We start from the raw sequence: 19962 nt of genomic DNA on the forward strand, positions 1-19962 counted from the left end.
TGTAACTTGGCTCTGTCTCTTGTAGCCTTCTTCTGTTGCGAAGCACTTTGTTGCCCTGTCTACTAATACGGTAAGTGCCCATGTGGGTCCCCAGACTACCTCCCAGGGAGGGCCCACACCATACAAGGACATGGCCTTTCAAAATACGTGCCAAGGTCACAGGTTCGGGGACCTTGGCTTGGCTGATGGGATAGGAGGGTTAGGTGCCTATGAGGGAAGTGAGCTACAAACTCCCCTTGTTTTTTCTGCATTCTCCCAAGTCTCTGCAGCTCCAAGGGCTTTGCACTCCGTGAGATCATGTCAGGCCCATGCATTTCCAAGGCCCGCCTGATAGTTCAGAACACTCCATGCACACGACCTCCCTTGTCTTTGCTACCCTACCACCAGCCTCTTCCTAAATGGGGTTGGGGTTGCACCCCAGTTCTTACATAAAGATGTGACTTTTCGCCCAGTCGTTGCCGGGATTAGAATGCAGGCCATCTGCCTGCCAGGTCTCATAGTCTGCCTGGCTGGAGGTTGTGCATGGTAGGGTGGGAGTGGGCCAGCGGAGCAGGGTGGGGCTCTGGGAATAACAACCATGGCAAACATTGTGAGCACTTGCTGTGTGGTGGTGGGCTTTGTGCTGGGCTGCGTAGAGTTGGAACCACACCCAGGTTCCTGACTGCTCCCTCCCGCCCCTTCCACCTCTTCCTGCCTCCACTGCTGACCTGCCCATTGAGGGAAGACAGGCGGCCCTCTTTAGGCTGGCTAACCACAGTACCACTGTCTGGCAGAGCCTGAGCAAGCGGTAGTCAGAGACATGTGGTGTTCCTGCTGTCCAGGAAGCCCGAAATCAGATTGATCATCCCTGAAGGCTTCCTAGGGCAGAGTCACCATCCCAGATTTTGAAAGGGCTGAGCAGGTGTCCTGGCTGTTTGGTACCTGGCCTAGAGGTAGCCCCTGCCAGGGCTTGGGTCCCAGCACTAGGTTAAGTTTCCCAGATGTTCGGGGGATGAAAGGGAGGGTGCGTCTCTGGGACCCTGACAGGCAGATACAGGTGGGTCTTGCCAGAGCAGCATGTGGGCCAGGTCCTCGTACTAGGTGTGCAACCCCCTCAGCAGGAAGGCTTCACAGGTGCCAGGCCACTGGCATGCCGGATTCGAGCTGGCCTGGTGTCCAGCTCTGGGAGTGGGCAGCTCTTGGTCCCTGTCCTGGACCCATAGGCTGTTTCAGCCCTGCCCCATCTGGGGCTCTGCGAAAGGTGGGGGTGCTCCCATGCTCGGACCGCACAATTCCTTATAGCTCCTGTTCTTGTCCAGCTAATCCATGCTTCCTTCTTTCCCTCTCCCTTTGCTGTTTGTAGACCAAAGTGAAGGAGTTTGGAATTGACCCACAAAACATGTTCGAGTTCTGGGATGTAAGTAAAGGCACTTCCTTGCTGGGTTAACTATGTGTCCTTCTCTAAGTCAGGACGGTTGAGCCACAGATAAGGGTTCTGTGGGGTCAGGTCCACGTTTATTGATTACCTGCTGCATGCCTGGCTTTGAGAAAAGCCAAGAGGCCCCCAGAGAGGCATGTGGGGCAGGAGCAGCTCAGTCAGGATGAGGGCTCCACTTCCACCGATGGAGAGCCAAGCTTACAAAGCTAGGGTGACACTCCCCTGGGTGCCTGCCAGCAGCACCCACTGAGGCGTAATGGGAGCCGCCCCTACCCTCCTTGCAAAGCTGAGGCTATGAGTTATTCTCAGTGGTGACCTTTCTCCTGAAGGACAGCCGCAATCTGAAAAGGCCAAGGGGCAGGGAGAGGCAGGGGGTGTGACCAGGCAGCCTGGGAAGATTGTGCAGGAGCAACTGGAGGGCAGCAAAGAGGAGGCACCAGGCCTGGGGCCTGGGAAGGGCCTTGCTAGGCAGCTTGCAGAGCAAAATTTGACTGAGTGGCAGAGCTGCAGGCCACTCTACCGGCATGTGGTCACATGGACTCATCTCTGCTAGAGCCACAGCTGGTGCCAAGCAATGGGCAGGAACTTTCCTTGCACCTTGCCTGAGAGCAGCAGTGGTGTGAGAAGCGCTCCGGCTGTGGAATGCAGGGAAGGCTTGGAGTGCAGGGCTACAGTGCAGGGTGCGCTGTGGGTACTGTGAATGCGGGGGGCATAACCATGGCAGGCTCACTGAAGAGGGCTTGATCCCTGGAGCTGTTTCCAGGCCTTTAGACTGTTTGCATGGTGACAGCATTCACAAATGTAACCTTTGAAAGCTCTAAAGGCCTTGGGAGTCTGGGAGAGAATTAAGCTCTAAGGCATCTACTGTGTGCAATGATTTAATGTCTTTCTAGAATGGGACTAGTTATGTACCTTCCTTGGGAGAATTGAGAAGTCACTCAAATAATTTTCTTCATCCAGTGGCTCAGCGGAGGCACTGCAGTCGAGAGAGACTGCAGCTCTAACAAATGCTGCATGCCTGCTAAGGGAGGGGAGGCACCTTTCACCTCCTCCCAGGGTCTGGAGCCTGAGCGAGTGGTGGTCCAGGACATGTGCGCCTGCTAGCCAGGTTGTGTCCTAGTCTGGGTGTTCAGTGCCCGTAGTGCCCAGCATGCAGAGATGAGCTGGGATATGGCTTAGGGAGAGGCCTGTGTCTCCCAGGTAAGGCCTAGGAATGATACTTGGGCACAGGAACATGGCTCTAGGGCTGCCTAGTGAGGCCTAGGTGGCCAGGCACAGCAGAGGCCTCCTGGCCAGGCCAAACATACCACATGCCACAGTAGCTGGAGGAGGGACCTGCCTGGTTCACTAAAAGTATATGTTGCTGAATTGAGTCGTTGGTGTCTGAGGAGCCAAGAACAGGGACAGGTGAAGTTTCAGGAGTTAGGGTGTCTCAGGTGAGGCAGAGGAGTCAGGACAGACATAAGGATATTGCATTGACTCCGAGGTAAGGTTGGAAGAGTCCATTCGGGCAGAGGTATGTAAATTGAGGCCCGATCTGTTGACGTCGGTCATGGGGCATCTTCATGTGTTGGGATCAAGCAAGGGCATGGCAATCAATTGTGGGCTGTCTCCGGGCTTGCCAGTCAGCACACAGTGAAGAGCTAATTATGCCTGGTGAGATCTGAAGAGGAACCAGGACAGGTACAGGTGGGTTCTAGAAGGTGCAGGAGAGGTAAAGGTACAGGTGAGGTCTTTGAATTCTGGAGGAGAAACAGGTATTTAGAGATGGTTCTATCAAGTGAAGTCTGAGGATCCAAAGTCACATACAGATCTTTAAATCTGGATCTGTGAGTTGAGGTTTAGATCTTGGACAGGTATATACATTGGGGTCTCTCTAGTCAGTTCTGAGAAGTCAGCATCAGGTAATGGGTGGCTGATCACTCAAATGAGGTGATTAGAACTCAGGATTAGACAAACATAGGTGAATCCCCTGAGCCAGGGCAACCACCTGGCTCTCAGCATCCTGACCAGGTGTGATGGGCAGAGCACAAGGTACTGCAGAAGCCTCTGAGGTTTCATAACTAGGCCAAGGCATGGCCTGTGGCATTGGGGTCTGGCTGGGGTAGGGTTAGAGGAGCCTACATGAGAGAGAGGTAGGAATGTACCTGGTTATAAAAGGTGATGATTCGCATTCTGGGCAGAATGCAGCAGGACAAAATGAGATTTCATCACCCTTCTCAGAATGGTGTGCAATTAAAATTTTGTAAATTGTTTATTTCTGGAATTTTCAATTTAATATTTTTGGACCATGGTTGACCCTGGTTAACTGAAATTGCAGGAAGTGAAATGAATAAGGGGTGACTTGGAGTCTGCCAAGGGCAGTCTGTAAAGCTCCATCTGTCTGAGGTCTCAGGAGCTGGAATCAGACAAGGTGTGTGACTGTGTTTCTTAAGGAGGTCTGAGAAGCCAAGATTAGGCACATTTAGGTAGAACTGGATTGGTCAGGTAAGGACCAACTGGAGCCAAAGATAGGCAGAGACAGAGCTGAGTCTGACAGGTGAGTTCTGACAGGTCGAGGTCAGAACTTTGTCCTCAGGTGATGTCTGAACAGTTCTGATGTTGCATAGAGGTCGATGGGAAAAGACTGAAAGCTGGAGTCAGGCAAAGGGATGTAGAACTGAAACCATCTGGGAAGTTAGCGAATTCTGAGTCTGACTCAAGTATGTAGAGCAGGGTGTCAAGTGAAGTCTGAGGAGTTGAAGTGAGATACACAGGTTAGTACTTTTGGGTCTTGAACAGGTAAGTTCTGAGCTGCTAAGGTCAGGCCCTGGTTCTTATTCTACATCTGAGGAGCTGAGGTCAAGCACAGGTAGGTAGAATTGAGTATTTCAGGTAGTGTCTGTGAAATCAAGGGCAAGCAGAGGTAGGTTGACCTGTAAAGCCATGGCTAAAGTTCTGTCTCACTTTAGAGGCACAGGTAGGTAGAGCAGATTTGTAGGAGAGGTCTGAGGAGCCAGGGTTTGGCTCATTTAGAAAGAACTGAATCTCTTAGATCACCTCTGAGAATATGAAGTGAAAACAGGTGAATAGAGCAGGCTCTCTCAGGTGAGGTCTGGTGTTGGGATTAGATACAGTCTTCCAGGTAAGGTCAAGTTTGGCAGGTAGAACTGCATCTCTACCTATCTTATAGAGATTTCATGTGAGGATGAGGAGTTGTGGCCAGGTACACATATATGGAATTGAGTTTCTCAGGTAAGGTCTATGGAATCTGCATCTGGCACAGGTTTGTATCCTTTGCTCTGTCAGTGTGTTTTAGACACAGGTGGGTAGAACAGGGTTTGTCAGGGAAGGTCTGTTGGGGCCAGGATCAGGTCAAGTTAATAAACTGGATCTGACAAGTGAAAGCTAAAAAGTCACAGTTAAGCTCAGGTAAGAACCGAATGCATTCAGTGAGATGTAAGCAAGTAAGATGAAGTACAGGTAGGCAAAGAAAGCCCACCAGGTGCAGTCTTAGCAGCCAGGAGCAAGCTCAGGTAGGCAGCACTATCCCACTGGGTAAGGTCTGAGGATCAAGTGTCAAGCACAGGTGGGCAGGTCTGAGGACACAGGGTCAAGCGTTGGTAGGCACAGCTGGCCTATCAGGTGTGTTTTGGGACCCCGGGTCAAGTACAGGTAGGTAGAGCTGGGCCACAAGCTGCAATGTAAGTAGCCACAATCATCTATAGGAAGAGCTGGCCTTCCAGGTTCAGTCTGAGGGTGGAGGGTCAAGCACAGGTAGGTAGAACTTTCCCACCCAGTGTGGTCTAAGGAGCCAAAGTCAAGCAAGGTAGGCAGAGCTGGCCCACCAAGTACAGTATGAGGAGCCAGGATCATGTGCAGGTAGGCAGAGCTGACCCACTGCATGCAGTATAAAGAGCCAGTGTCTGCCCAGATGGCGTGGCTCAGTGGTTGAGTGTCAACCTATGAACCAGAAGGTCACGGTTCCATTCCCGGTCAGGGCATATGCCCTGGTTGTGGGCTTGATTACCAGGGGGAGAGGGGAGCGTGCAGGAGGTAGCCAATCAATGATTCTCTCTCATCATTGGTGTTTCTATCGCTCCCTCTCCCTTCCTCTCTGAAATCAATTTTTTTAAAAAGCCAATGTTATTTGCAGGTAGGCAGAACTGGCTCACAGGTGTGTTCTGAGGAGCCAAGGTCAAGTACAGCTAGTAGGTAGAGCTGGACAACCAGGTGAGGCCTGAGGAGTCAGGATTAAGCATAGGTAGGCAGAAATGCCCACTAAGTACAGTATAAGGAGCCAGGGTCACATACAGGTAGGTAGAATCAGCTCACCAGATATGGTCTGAACACCCAAGGTCAAGCACAGGTAGGCAGAGCTGGCCTGCCAGATGTAGTCTGAGCACCCAAGATCAAGCACAGGTAGGCAGAGCTGACCCACCAGGTGTGTCTGAGGACCCAGGATCAAGCACAGGTAGGCAGAGCCCATTAAGTACAGTATAAGGAGCCATGGTCGTGTACAGATAAGTAGAGCTGGACTACCAGTTGTGGAGGAGCCTAGGTCAAGAACAGGTAGGCAGAACTGACCTGCTAGGTGCTGTGTGAAGACCCAGGGTCAAGCACAGGTAGGTAGAACTGTCCCACAAGATATGGTCTGAGGAGCCAAGCTCAAGTACAGGTAGGCAGAGCTGGCCCACTAGGTACAGTATAAAGTGCCAGGGTCATGCCCTAGCTGGTTTGGCTCAGTGGATAGAGCATTGGCCTGTGGACTGAAGGGTCCCGGGTTCGATTCTGGTCAAGGGCACATGCCCGGGTTGTGGGCTCGACCCCCCCTGTAGGGAGCGTGCAGGAGGCAGCCAGTCAATGATTCTCTCTCATCATTGATGTTTCTATCTCTCTCCCTCTCCCTTCCTCTTTGAAATTAATAAAAATATGTATTTTTTTTAAATGCCAGGGTCATGTACAGGTAGGTAGGTCATGTACAGGTAGGTAGCTGACCCACCAGGTGTGATTTGAGGAGCCATACTCAAGCAAAGGTCGCCAGGTATGGCTGAGGAGCTAGGAGGAGCCAAAGTCAAGCACAGGTAGGCAGAGTTGGTCCACCAGCTGCAGTGTAAGGAGCCAGGAGCATGAAATGGTCTGACAGATTTTATCAGAGGACCCAGGGGCCAGTACAGGTAGGTAGAGCTGCCATCAGGTATCGTCTGAAGAGCCCAGGTCAAGCACAGGTAGGCAGAGCAGGCCCACTAGGTACAATATAAAGAGCCAGGGTCATGTACAGGTAAGTAGAACTGTGCTGTCATGTGTGGTCTGAGGAGATAAGGTCAAGCACAAGTAGGCAGAGCTGACCTGCCAAGTGCTGTCTGAGGACCCAGGTCAAGCACATGTAGGTAGAACTGTCCTACTAGGTGTGGTTTGAGGAGCCATACTCAAGCAAAGGTCGCCAGGTATGGCTGAGGAGCTAGGCACAGTGGAAGGAGCCAGGGTCATATACAGCTAGATAAAGCTGGCCCATCAAGTGTAATCTGAGAACCCATGATTAATCTGTGGGTAAGGTAGAGCGGGCCTACCTAGTGTAGTTTGAGAAACCAGAGTCTAAGGCAGGTAGGCAAAGCCTGTCTGCCAAGTGTAGTGTCTTATGAACCGTAAAGGGTTAGAGTTGAACACAGGTAGGTAGAGTTGGCTCTTTCACGTATTGGATTCAGGTGAAATTAGGTACCCTTGGGTCTTTGTGGTAAGGCCTGAAGAACCAGGGTATAGCCTTCCAGGACAGGCAGAGCACTGTGGGGCTTATGGGGCTCCAGGGGCCAAAGTTAGACACAAGCAGGCAGATGTGGTTCTCAGGCAGGGACTTTGGAGCTACAGGTATGTATGCCTGGATCCTGCAGGTGAAGTCCTTGGAACATGGCCTTGGCTCAGGTGTGTTGACCCAGGTCTTAGAAGTTAGGCTTGGGGAACATGGGTTCATCACAAGTAGGTAGAACTGCATCTCTCAGGTGGGGTCTATGGAGCACAGGTATGCAGAGATGTTCGTGTCTGATGAGTTCTGTGACTCTTCAGTGAGGTATTGATGCACAGGGTAAGCAGGGGTTGTGAGTGTTGGGTCTGTCTAGAAGATGAAAGAGCAGAGTCAAGCATAGGATATAGACTTGGGCCTCTCAGGTTAGACCTGAGAGCCCATGTAGATAAAGCCAGCTCTCTCAGAAAGGTGTGAGGAGTCTGAGTTGGGCTATAGGTTGAGATGCAGGCAGGTATGTGAAACTTGGTCCATTAGCGGAGCTGTCTAACTCCTGCCTCTGACGGGTGTATAACCGTGCAATATGAGGTACTGGAATAGGACACAGACAGAGCTAACCTCCCAGGGGAAGCCTTTGCATCCATGCCCAATGCTGGCTTTGTCAGTGAGACCATTGATCCAGGGTCATATGGGCAGAGATGTAGGAACATGATCTTAGGTGGGTTCTTGCCACCTGGATTCAGGTACAAATTGGCATCCTTGGGCTTGTTAGGCAAAATGAGTGGGCAAGATTTAGCCCAGAAATGCATAATTGGTGTGGCTGGTGAGGCCTAAGAAGGAGGGTCAGACACAGGTGGGAACTTCAGTGGTAGGATTAGACAAGGTCAGATGGGCGGTGTGGGGCTCTCATCAAGGGAAAGACAAAGTCATTCTATGTATGTGTGCCTGGGTCTGCCTGGGAAGGTCTTAAGAGCCCTTAGTATCAGGGAGGACAGATAGAGTGCCCCAAGCTGGGTAAGCATCCTGTCAGGTTGATGGGCAGAGCTCAAGGTATTGTAGAGGCCTGAGGATCCATAACTAGTCTGAAGTATGTCTGTAGTCTGGTTGGCATAGGGCCTGACTTACCCAGGTGAGGAAAAAGATAGGGTTATGTCTTACTAGATAAAGTAAGGTCTGGGGCACAGGTCAGGCACAGAATGTTGAATGGCTGAGGAGCTACATCTATAAGATGTGGTCTAAGAGGCCCACTGTAGCTACAGGTGAGGTCTAGAGACATGTGTTTGCAGGTTGAGGTTTTAGAGTCTCAAGTCAGACACTGACATTGCTGGGCTTTCCAAAAACGTGAGGTCTGTTGACCAGCCTCAGTCAAGGTCCGCAGCTTGGAATAAGGGCTTGTTGGCTCTCAGTCCAGTATCTAGAATTGAGTCTGTTTGGTGCGATCTGAAAGCCTATGTCAGGCATGGTGTGGCCAGTGAAACTGTGTCTGTCAGATAAGGTTCCCCCAAACCTGGACCCTTTCCAGGTGAATACCCCCACCATCCGTCTTTATTACCCAGGCCAGAGACCTCTGGGCCATACTTGGTTCTCTTATTCTCCAAATTCATCCTGTTTGATTGAACCTCCTGAATCTGCACTCCCAGAGTAGTATCATTCTCTGGATGACCACTGGGGGTCCTAAGTGGTTTCCTGTTTCCATTTTCACCTCTCCCAGAATTCTCCGTTCTCCAGCCTTGCCTCTCAGCTTCTAACCTCCAGCCCCACTCCTTTCTTAATCTTCTAGATTGTGCTGTGTTTCCTCCTGGCCAGCCTATTTCAATGGGGTTCCAGTAGAGAATTAAGCCTTAATGCCTCAAGGCATCCATTTAATGTAATGAAATTAGCATCTGTCCTTAGCATGTAGAAGAACTATCCTTGGGATAAGTGGGAAGTTAAGTCACTCAAAGCATCTTCTGTGGGAATTAATTCTCTCACTATTGAGAAAAAGCTGCTCTTGCCACAGGACCTTTGCATCTGCTGTTCTGGTTGCTAGAATGCTTTTCCATCATGCTTTGATGGGTAATGCCTGCTCTTCTTCAAATCTAGGCTCAAGCACCCCTCAGATTTCTTTTACTAATTTTATTGTTCTTAGAGAGAGGAAGGGAAGGAGAGAAAGAGAGAGATGTGAGAGAGATACATCGATTAGCTAGCTGCCTTCCGTACATTACCCAACTGGGGAATGAACCTGCAACCCAGGTATGTGCCCTGACCAGGAATCAAAACAGCAACCTTTTGGTGCACAGGACAATGCTCAACCAGCTGAACCACTGCAGCCAGGCAAGTTCTGAGGATTCTGATGATAAAAAGTAGAATCTGTATTATGGCATGAAAAGGCACAGTGTGAGTGAATAGTAGGCCTTAGTGTGTCTTGGGCTGAGGCTGAAGCCATCAGTGAAGCTCAACTATGAGCTGCGGGGCCTGCGGTTGTGTCAAGAGGCAGGCTGGGCCCAGGTATGAGGCACTGAAGCTGTTAGTCTGAGGATGCAGGCATGGCATAGGTACAAGGCACTGGCTCTGTCAGTGCTCAAGGAGATGAACTAAGTACAAGTTTGAGACACTGGAGCTGTGGGTGTCTGAGGAGGCCTGCCCAGGCACAGGTATGAAGTTCTGGATCTGTGGGTGTCTGAGGAGGCCTGCCCAGGCACAGGTATGAAGTTCTGGATCTGTGGGGGTCTGAGGAGGCCTGCCCAGGCACAGGTATGAAGTTCTGGATCTGTGGGTGTCTGAAGAGGCCTGGCCAGGCACAGGTATGAGGTTCTGGATCTGTGGGTGTCTGAGGAGGCCTGCCCAGGCACAGGTATGAAGTTCTGGATCTGTGGGTGTCTGAAGAGGCCTGTCCAGGCACAGGTATGAAGTTCTGGATCTGTGGGTGTCTGAGGAGGTCTGCCCAGGCACAGGTCTGAAGTTCTGGATCTGTGGGTGTCTGAGGAGGCCTGTCCAGACACAGGTATGAAGTTCTGGATCTGTGGGTGTCTGAGGAGGCCTGCCCAGGCACAGGTATGAGGTTCTGGATCTGTGGGTGTCTGAGGAGGCCTGCCCAGGCACAGGTATGAGGTTCTGGATCTGTGGGTGTCTGAGGAGGCCTGCCCAGGCACAGGTATGAGGTTCTGGATCTGTGGGTGTCTGAGGAGGCCTGCCCAGGCACAGGTATGAGGTTCTGGATCTGTGGGTGTCTGAGGAGGCCTGCCCAGGCACAGGTATGAGGTTCTGGATCTGTGGGTGTCTGAGGAGGCCTGCCCAGGCACAGGTATGAAGTTCTGGATCTGTGGGTGTCTGAGGAGGTCTGCCCAGGCACAGGTATGAAGTTCTGGATCTGTGGGTGTCTGAGGAGGTCTGCCCAGGCACAGGTCTGAAGTTCTGGATCTGTGGGTGTCTGAGGAGGCCTGTCCAGACACAGGTATGAAGTTCTGGATCTGTGGGTGTCTGAGGAGGCCTGCCCAGGCACAGGTATGAGGTTCTGGATCTGTGGGTGTCTGAGGAGGCCTGCCCAGGCACAGGTATGAGGTTCTGGATCTGTGGGTGTCTGAGGAGGTCTGTCCAGGCACAGGTATGGTTCTGGATCTGTGGGTGTCTGAGGAGGTCTGTCCAGGCACAGGTATGAGGTTCTGGATCTGTGGGTGTCTGAGGAGGCCTGCCCAGACACAGGTATGAAGTTCTGGATCTGCGGGTGTCTGAGGAGGTCTGCCCAAGCACAGGTATGGTTCTGGATCTGTGGGTGTCTGAGGAGGCCTGACCAGGCACAGGAATGAAGTTCTGGAGCTGTGGGTGTCTGAGGAGGCCTGCCCAGACACAGGTATGGCGCTGGATCTGTGGGTGTCTGAGGAGGTCTGTCCAGGCACAGCTATGGTTCTGGATCTGTGGGTGTCTGAGGAGGTCTGTCCAGGCACAGGTATGAGGTTCTGGAGCTGTGGGTGTCTGAGGAGGTCTGTCCAGGCACAGGTATGAGGTTCTGGAGCTGTGGGTGTCTGAGGAGGTCTGCACAGGTATGGCGTTGGATCTGTGGGTGTCTGAGGAGGCCTGACCAGGCACAGGTATGAAGTTCTGGATCTGTGGGTGTCTGAGGAGGCCTGCCCAGGCACAGGTATGAAGTTCTGGATCTGTGGGTGTCTGAGGAGGCCTGCCCAGAACAGGTATGAAGTTCTGGATCTGTGGGGGTCTGAGGAGGCCTGCCCAGGCACAGGTATGAAGTTCTGGATCTGTGGGTGTCTGAGGAGGTCTGTCCAGGCACAGGTATGAGGTTCTGGATCTGTGGGTGTCTGAGGAGGCCTGTCCAGGCACAGGTATGAGGTTCTGAATCTGTGGGTGTCTGAGGAGGCCTGCACAGGCACAGGTATGAAGTTCTGGATCTGTGGGTGTCTGAAGAGGCCTGCCCAGGCACAGGTATGAGGTTCTAGATCTGTGGGTGTCTGAGGAGGCCTGCCCAGGCACAGGTATGGCGCTGGATCTGTGGGTGTCTGAGGAGGCCTGTCCAGGCACAGGTATGAAGTTCTGGATCTGTGGGTGTCTGAAGAGGCCTGTCCAGGCACCGGTATGAGGTTCTGGATCTGTGGGTGTCTGAGGAGGCCTGCACAGGCACAGGTATGAGGTTCTGGATCTGTGGGTGTCTGAGGAGGCCTGCCCAGACACAGGTATGAAGTTCTGGATCTGTGGGTGTCTGAGGAGGCCTGTCCAGGCACAGGTATGAGGTTCTGGATCTTGGGTGTCTGAGGAGGCCTGCCCAGGTACAGGTATGAGGCGTTTGGTCTGTCAGTTTTTGGAGAGGCTGAATCTGGCACAGGTATGAGGCCCTGGGGCTGTTGGGGTCTGGAGAGGCTGAACCAGGCACAGGTATGAGGCTCTGGGTCTTTCAGTGTCTGAGGAGACAGGGCCAGCTATGGTAAGGTCTCTGATTGAGTCTTCTGGCTCTGATCAGTCCCAGCACCTGTCCCAAGGTGGGTTGGGCCCCGGCCTCTGAGCTGCACCTGTGGAAGAGCATTGCTCTCAGGGGGGCAAGTTTTGTGGCAGGAGGGAGGGGGCGGGTGTGCCAACCCTTCCTCAGCACCATTTCCTGTCTCTCTTAGTGGGTAGGAGGACGCTACTCGCTATGGTCAGCCATTGGACTCTCCATTGCCCTGCACGTGGGTGAGTTCTGTTTCTGGCTTGGGAGATGATGTTGAAAGTCTAAGGTTGGAGGGTGCTCATGTCACTGAGCACCTTCCCGTGCCCACAGGCCCTTGGCCTTGCTGCCCTTGGCTGGTACATGTCTTTCAGGTCAAGAGGGATGGACCGAGTTTTCTTTGGGGTTTGCAGGTTGGCCTGTCTCTCTGCCCCTCACAGCTGCAGTCCTGCTTGTTTCCCAGAGAGGTTGGGAAGGCCTGTTTCTCCTGTGAGGTGTTTAGATCCACCTTTGCACTCAGAGCTGACCCGACAAGAGAGGCTTCCCGCAGGCCCAGTTCCTCCCAGTTCCTCCTTCTCCTGGCTCCCCATCTAGCCTTTCCCTGGTTCCAGAAGAAGCTGTGCCCACTGCCAGGAGGGCTTAGGGCATGACCACTTCTGTTGACACTGCTTTTGTGTCACAGGATTTGACAACTTCGAGCAGCTGCTCTCGGGGGCTCACTGGATGGTAAGTGCGGAGGCTTGTGTTCTCTGCCAAGCACTGGCCAGAGACTTGTGCTTAGTCCCGCTCCCTCCGCTCCCCCGGTCCCCTCACTCTCCCCCTCCTCTCCCCCCCTCCTCGCCCCCCCCCTCCCCTCCCTGGCAGCTGCTCATTGCCCACCCACCCTGCTCTCATTTCAGGATCAGCACTTCCGCAAGACACCCCTGGAGAAGAATGCCCCTGTCCTGCTGGCTTTGCTGGGTATCTGGTACATCAACTGCTTTGGGTGTGAGACACATGCCATGCTGCCCTATGACCAGTACCTGCACCGCTTTGCTGCCTACTTCCAGCAGGTACGAGCTGCCAGGCCAGGCCTTGGGGTCAGCATAGCCTGTGGGGAACCTGAGAGGCCTATGTGTCCAGATACCCAGCTTCCTGCACATCCATTACCCCTGGGCATGACCAAGGCCCACCTCTGCTCCCCATCGCAGGGTGAATCTTTGCATCCAGGATCTGTTTGAGCTGAGGGTCGGCCATGTTTGATTTCCATGGAAGGGGCATGACTGGTTGTCATGGAGCCCTGGCCAGTTAAGTCCTGGCTTGGCTCAGGGCATGTTTCTCAGCTGGGTGGTTTTCCCTTGGACATCACTCTGTGTGCCTGTGATAGGGTGGGGCCACAGGTCAGGACCCCTATGGTTTGTACTCCCTTTATCCCTCCAGAAAAGCAAGTCCACACCCAGTTTGTGGTGCCTCTTTGGGCTACTCACAGCCCTCTGCCCCCTGCCGGAATCTCCAGGGCCCCTCCCCTAGTCCAGCCTCCGCTCTGGGCAGCAGCCTTTCCTCATCTGTCCCTGCTTGTCTTGAGCACAGACCCAGTCCCTGCCTTGTAACCCTTGGGCAGGCACAGCAGACTTTCACCAGCACCTGCAGGTGAATCCTGTGCTTGAAGGAGGGCAAAGACGTCCCAAGGCCCAGTATCCATTTGGGTGACAGCCCTCAAAGGCTCTTCACTCTGGACGCCAGCCTGCTTCTCCCTTAAGAAGCCAGTTGAAGATTTTGTGACCAATTTCTTCCCTTAGGGAGTTCTTCCTGGAACCTTGATACCCACTTTCTCCTAGTCATGGCTCCTTCCTACAGAGTGGTCTAAGCTAGAAAGCTTGAGAGCCTGTATCTTCACGGGTGAGGGGAGATAAAAGGATCATGCTTGTGGATATCTCTCGGGGCCAGGGCAGGACAGGGTAGGAGTTGGGTACAGTGCATGAGGGAGCATCACTTGCAGAGAGAGGGCTGGTTTCTGTTCACATTTTAGGGTGACATGGAGTCCAATGGGAAGTACATCACCAAGTCCGGCACCCGTGTGGACCACCAGACGGGCCCCATTGTGTGGGGGGAGCCAGGGACCAATGGCCAGCATGCCTTCTACCAGCTCATCCACCAAGGTAGGGCCCACCTGGCCTGGGCACAGGTGCTGCTGGGTGGGAGAGGGCCCACCAGCACAGACCTCCCCATTAGGTCCATGCTGTGCCTGAGTGACCATAGTGCCATTCACAGGCACCAAGATGATACCTTGTGACTTCCTCATCCCGGTTCAGAGCCAGCACCCAATAAGGAAGGGTCTGCATCACAAGGTAAGAGCCCCCATCCAGACCCTCCTCACGCTTTCCTAGGCTCATGTTACAACCAGACCTCGTAAGACCTGATGCATTGATCGGCAGTTAGACTAGTTCTCTATTCCTGCCATGACAATGACCACACGCTTAGTGGCTTAAAACCACACCCATTTGTTATCTCAGTTTCTGTGGGTCTGAAGTCCACCACGCTCTGCTAGGTCTCTGCTCAGGTTAGAACCAAGGTCCATTTTCCTTGCTGGCTGGTGGCCGGGGGTCATTCTCAGCTTCTAGAAGCCACCTTGGCTCGTGGTCCCCTCCATCCCAGAATCAGCAATAGTGGGTTGAGTCCCTCTCAAGCTTTGGTTCTCTTCTGTTGCATCTCTATGACTGACTCATTTGCCTTCCTCTTCTACTTTTAAGGGCCCAGTGGGCCCACCTGCATAATCTCTAGATCTTAAGATCTGTAACCTTAATTCTATATATATATATATATATATTTTTAATTTTTTATTGATTTCAGAGAGGAAGGGAGAGGGAGAGGGAGAGATAGAAACATCAATGATGAGAGAGAATCATTCATCGGCTGCCTCCTGCACACTCCCTCCTGGAGATTGAGCCTGCAACCCAGGCATGTGCCCTGACCGGGAATCAAACCGTGACCTCCTGGTTCATAGGTCAGCACTCAACCATTGAGCCACACCAGTCGTGCTGTGACCTTAGTTCCATCTGTAAAATCCTTTTTGCCATGTCATGTGACATACACAGGTGTAACAGCAGGGGGTAAAAAAATCACAGAGCCAAGATCTTGCCTACATGGTAGCAAATGGGAAAATCATCTAATTCTTTTTTTTTTTTTAAATAAATCTTTATTCAGATTATTACAATTATTTCTCCTTTTTCCCCCCATAGCTCCCCTCCATCCATTTCCCACCCCACCTTCTGCCCTTACCTCCCCCCCACTGTCCTCATCCATAGGTGTATGATTTTTGTCCATTCTCTTCATGAACCCCCCATACCCCTTTCCCCCTGAGAATTATCAGTCCACTCCCTTTCTATGCCCCTGATTCTATTATATTCACCAGATTATTCTGTTCCTCAGGTTTTTAATTCACTTGATTTTTAGGTTCGCTTGTTGATAGATATGTATTTGTTGTTCATAATTTTTCTCTTTACTTTTTTCTTCTTCCTCTTCTTTAAGAATACCTTTTAGCATTTCATATAATACTGGTTTGGTGGTGAATTGACCTCCAGGCCAGTTGGCTGTAAGGATCAGCTGTGTCTATGCTTCAGCTTTTTCTTATCTGTGAAGCTCTTTATCTGCCCTTCAATTCTGAATGATAGCTTTGCTGGGTAGAGTAATCTTGGTTGTAGGTTCTTGCTATTCATCACATTGAAAATTTCTTGCCACTCCCGTCTGGCCTGCATAGTTTCTGTTGAGAAGTCAGCTGACAGTCGTATGGGTGCTCCCTTGTAGGTAATTAACTGTTTTTCTCTTGCTGCTTTTAAGATTCTCTCTTTGTCTTTTGCTCTTGGCATTTTAATTATGATGTGTCTTGGTGTGGTCCTCTTTGGATTCCTTTTGTTTGGGGTTCTGTGGGCTTCCTGGACTTGTAAGTCTATTTCTTTCACCAGGTGGGGGAAGTTTTCGGTCATTATTTCTTCAAATAGGTTTTCAGTATCTTGCTCTCTCTCTTCTTCTGGCACCCCCATAATTCTGATGTTGGTACGCTTGAAGTTGTCCCAGAGTCTTCTTACATTATCTTCAACTTTTTGGATTTTTTTTTTTGCTTTTTGCTTTTTCGGTTGAGTGTTTTTTGCTTCTTTGTATTTCAATTCTTTGACTTGATTCTTGAGTTCCTCTATTCTGTTTCTGGGTCTCTGTATAATATTTTTTATTTCAGTCAGTGTATGTTTAATTTCTAGTTGGTCCTTTTTCATATCTTCGAGGGTCTCGTTATATTTATCGGCCTTTTCTAGGATATTCTTAAAAAGTCTTATAACCGTGGTTTTGAATTCTATATCCAGTCGTTTGTTTTCCTCCATTTCTTTCATTTGTGATCTGATTCTTTGACCCCGCATTTTCATTGATTCCCTGAGTTGGTAAGGTAGATATTTGTGCTAGGTTTCCAATATGGCCCAGTGGGTCTGCTTCCCCAGTTAACCTGAGGTGGACACTCTTGGTGCACCCCTTTGTGGACTGTGTGTACAGCCTTGTTGTAATTAAGTCTTTATTGTTGTTGGTATCACTGGGAAGAATTGACCTCCAGGCCAGTTGGCTGTAAGGATCAGCTGTGTCTATGCTGGGAGAAGTTCGGTGCTGGAGACAGCCTTATAGGATTAGACTTGCCAAATTGCAATAGCCTCTGTGCTCAGCTTGGATGGGGTGGAGTCTCAGTCTTGGCTTCCTGTCAGCCTTGCCCTTGCGCGCATGTGCGCTTTCAGTCCTCCGCCTTCCCCAGCTCGAGTCTCTGCCTGAGAGTCCAGACTCCCCCCACAAGAGCGTGGGTCCCCAGGGGCTCGCCTGGAACTGGGGTTCACTGCAGTCAGAACTGGGGCTCAGTGCCGTCAGGAGCCTCTGACTCCCTTCCACTAGGGAAAGCCTGTGGCAACCTCCGCAGCCTTTGTGCACACTGGCACGCGCGCGCGCCTTCAGTCCTCCGCCTTCCCTGGCCCCCGAGTCTCCGCCCGAGAGTCCAGACTCCCCCCACAAGAGTGTGGGTCCCCAAGGGCTCGCCTGGAACTGGGGTTCATTGCAGTCAGAACTGGGGCTCAGTGCAGTCAGAATCCTCTGACTCCCTTCCACTAGGGAAAGCCTGTGGCAACTTCCACAGCCTTTGTGCGCACTGGCGCGCGCACGCGTGCGCACTTTCAGTCCTCCGCCTTCCCTGGCTCCCGAGTCTCCGCCCGAGAGTCCAGACTCCCCCCACAAGAGCGTGGGTCCCCAGGGGCTCGCCTGGAACTGGGGTTCACTGCAGTCAGAACTGGGGCTCAGTGCAGTCAGGATCCTCTGACTCCCTTCCACTAGGGAAAGCCTGTGGCAACCTCCGCAGCCTTTGTGCACACTGGCCCGCGTGTGCCTTCAGACTTCTGCCTTTCCCAGCTCGAGTCTCCGCCCGAGAGTCCAGACTCCCCCCGTAAGAGCGTGGGTCCCCAGGGGTTTGCCCAGAACTGGGGTTCAGTGCAGTCAGAACTGGGGTTCAGTGCGGTCGGAGGCTTCCTTCCCCCTTCCGCCAGAGAAAGTCAGACAGGCTCTCAGCCGCCCTTCCTCTCTGCGCGCACAAAGCCCCTTTGCCGTACCTCCAATTCTCTGTGAGCTTTTCTCTTTGCTTCTAGTTGTAGAATTTTCACTCAGCCAGCTTTCCTGTGGTTCTGGATGGTGTCCGTTCTGTCTTTTAGTTGTAGTTTTGAAATTGTTGTGCGAGGCAGCAGTTTAGGTGCTTACCTATGCCGCCATCTTGGTTTCTCTAGCCAAAATCATCTAATTCTTAACCTGATAAAGTCCTTTAAGAGGATGGATCATACCTCATCTCGGGTATGCAGAGTAGCATGGGTTACTGTGGGCACCAAATTTGGACTCAGAGACCTGGGTTTGAATTCTGATTCTTCCCCTTGTACTTCTGCGAATCAGTGCTGTTCACTTGAAGAAACTGAGGCTCCACTCAAGAGAGATGATGCCTTTCCTCCTGGGAATCTTAGTAGGTGTCATTTAAGTTCTTAGCAGGGCCCTTGGCAAGTAGTACATATTCCTTAAAGGATAGTTACCTACTTTCTGGTGTCGTCAGATGTGCCTTGCTGTCCCCCTGTGCTCCAACTGAGCTCTAGAGTGGAGACAGCTGTCTGGCCCATGTTAACTGTGACTGGCAAGTTCCAAGTGGTCTCATCCCTCTGCCTGAAGCTCAGACAGTGCTTCTAAGCAAAATTGGATGTCTCTCTCGTCAGATCCTCCTGGCCAACTTCTTAGCCCAGACTGAGGCCCTGATGAGGGGGAAGTCGACAGAGGAGGCTCGGAAGGAGCTCCAGGCTGCAGGAAAGAGCCCAGGGGACTTGGAGAAGCTGTTGCCACACAAGGTAAGCACTTTTGAAGTGGGGTTTAGGTGGCATATTGGAGTTGGAAGGATAAAGTGGTGGGGCCAAGGCAGGGCTTATGATGTGCTTGGCTTGTCCTACACAGTAGGAGGGACCATCCTAAAAGACCTACATATCCCTGCTTCTGGGGCAGGGTGGGCTTCCCTTCTGAGGACTTAGGGATCACAACTAACTGGGGGCTGTTCCTGGGTGTTTTCTGAAGGTCTTTGAAGGAAATCGTCCAACCAACTCTATCATGTTTACCATGCTCACACCATTCATTCTTGGAGCCTTAATTGGTAAGTGAGTGGGGAAGGTCCCGGCTTGGGGTAAGTTGTACTGGGCTGGTAGAGCCCTAAATGTGCACATCTGCCACCTCTGCAGCCATGTATGAGCACAAGATCTTCGTTCAGGGCATCATCTGGGACATCAACAGCTTTGACCAATGGGGGTGAGTTACTGATTCAAGGAGAGGGTGGGTATGCTTGTGGATTTCACAAGCAACACTGGAACCTTCCTCATACAATTCTTCCTCTTTTCCTGGCAGAGTGGAGCTGGGAAAGCAGCTGGCTAAGCAAATTGAGCCTGAGCTTGATGGCAGCAGCCCAGTGACCTCTCACGATTCTTCCACCAATGGGCTGATCAACTTCATCAAGCAGGAGTGTGCTGCCAGAAGCCAATAAACTCATGCTGGGCTGCAGTCCCTGTTGTGACTGTCCTTCTTGTCCCTCCTCACCAGAGTCTGCTCTGCATGGTCCTGCCCAGAACACCCTCTGGTCACGGACTTAGACCACAAGCCCTTTAAGGAAGCTGGTCTGGAACTGTCACCCCCACCCTCTGTGTCCACTCCCCTCTGTTTTACAATTAGTTGAAGTGTTTCAGTGCAGCTGATTTTTTGACCCACATTTACATTGTTCATGTACCAGGTAGAAAAATAAAGATGCCACAAAGGAGGTTGTAAGCTCAGCCTCTTGTTTCCTGAGATGGTGCTTTTTGCAGGAGTAAGAGCGCCTGTAGGAAGAGTGACGTGCCTAGATTGCGGCTTGACTAAGTGGTGAGCAGCTCCAGATGGAGAATGGTCCTTGAGAAGAGAGTGTATTGAGTGGGCAACTTGGCTTCTGTAACCAAACCCATTCTTCATCTTCTACTCCTCACCCCTGTGACTTTTGATTAATTGTATACTTGTGTTCACTGGATAATTTTACAAACCAAATTGAGATTATATCTGTTTTGGGTAAATTCCTGGCCCAAATTAAGGGTGACTACCTTTACCTGGCCAGATGCCCAGGTAATTCTTTCCTTCTGTAAGGTAGACATTGAAAAAAGCAAACTAGTCTTTTATTCAAGATACTAAATATTTGTCTGGTTAATTAAGCAGAAGAGGAACTTGAAAGAGTGAGGGGCACAATGGTTGGGCAGGCTAGAGGCTGAGCATTCAGGACATACACCCTAGACCAGAATGCGAAAATCCAGACCGGGAACCTTCTGCCTTGTACCCTGTCATCTGGGCTGCTGTTACCCCATTCCCTCCTGGGTCACCCAC

At 51.6% G+C, this 19962-nt stretch overlaps 1 protein-coding gene across 1 annotated transcript in view; it reads left to right on the forward strand.

Moving 5' to 3' along the window:
- The window catches only part of GPI (glucose-6-phosphate isomerase), a 30350-nt gene extending 10965 nt beyond the window's left edge, over window positions 1-19385 (forward strand). The window contains exons 8-18 of the mRNA XM_080645113.1: window positions 26-70; window positions 1343-1396; window positions 12230-12290; window positions 12728-12771; window positions 12945-13097; window positions 14054-14183; window positions 14296-14372; window positions 18294-18422; window positions 18643-18718; window positions 18804-18870; window positions 18967-19385. Coding sequence (XP_080501239.1) covers window positions 26-70; window positions 1343-1396; window positions 12230-12290; window positions 12728-12771; window positions 12945-13097; window positions 14054-14183; window positions 14296-14372; window positions 18294-18422; window positions 18643-18718; window positions 18804-18870; window positions 18967-19102 — 972 coding nt within the window. The 3' untranslated portion in view covers window positions 19103-19385. The remainder of the gene's footprint in view (window positions 1-25; window positions 71-1342; window positions 1397-12229; window positions 12291-12727; window positions 12772-12944; window positions 13098-14053; window positions 14184-14295; window positions 14373-18293; window positions 18423-18642; window positions 18719-18803; window positions 18871-18966) is intronic.
- Window positions 19386-19962: the final 577 nt, after the last annotated feature.

The sequence above is a fragment of the Plecotus auritus genome, assembly GCF_963455305.1.
Source record: "Plecotus auritus genome assembly, chromosome: 10".
NCBI classification, from domain to species: domain Eukaryota; kingdom Metazoa; phylum Chordata; class Mammalia; order Chiroptera; family Vespertilionidae; genus Plecotus; species Plecotus auritus.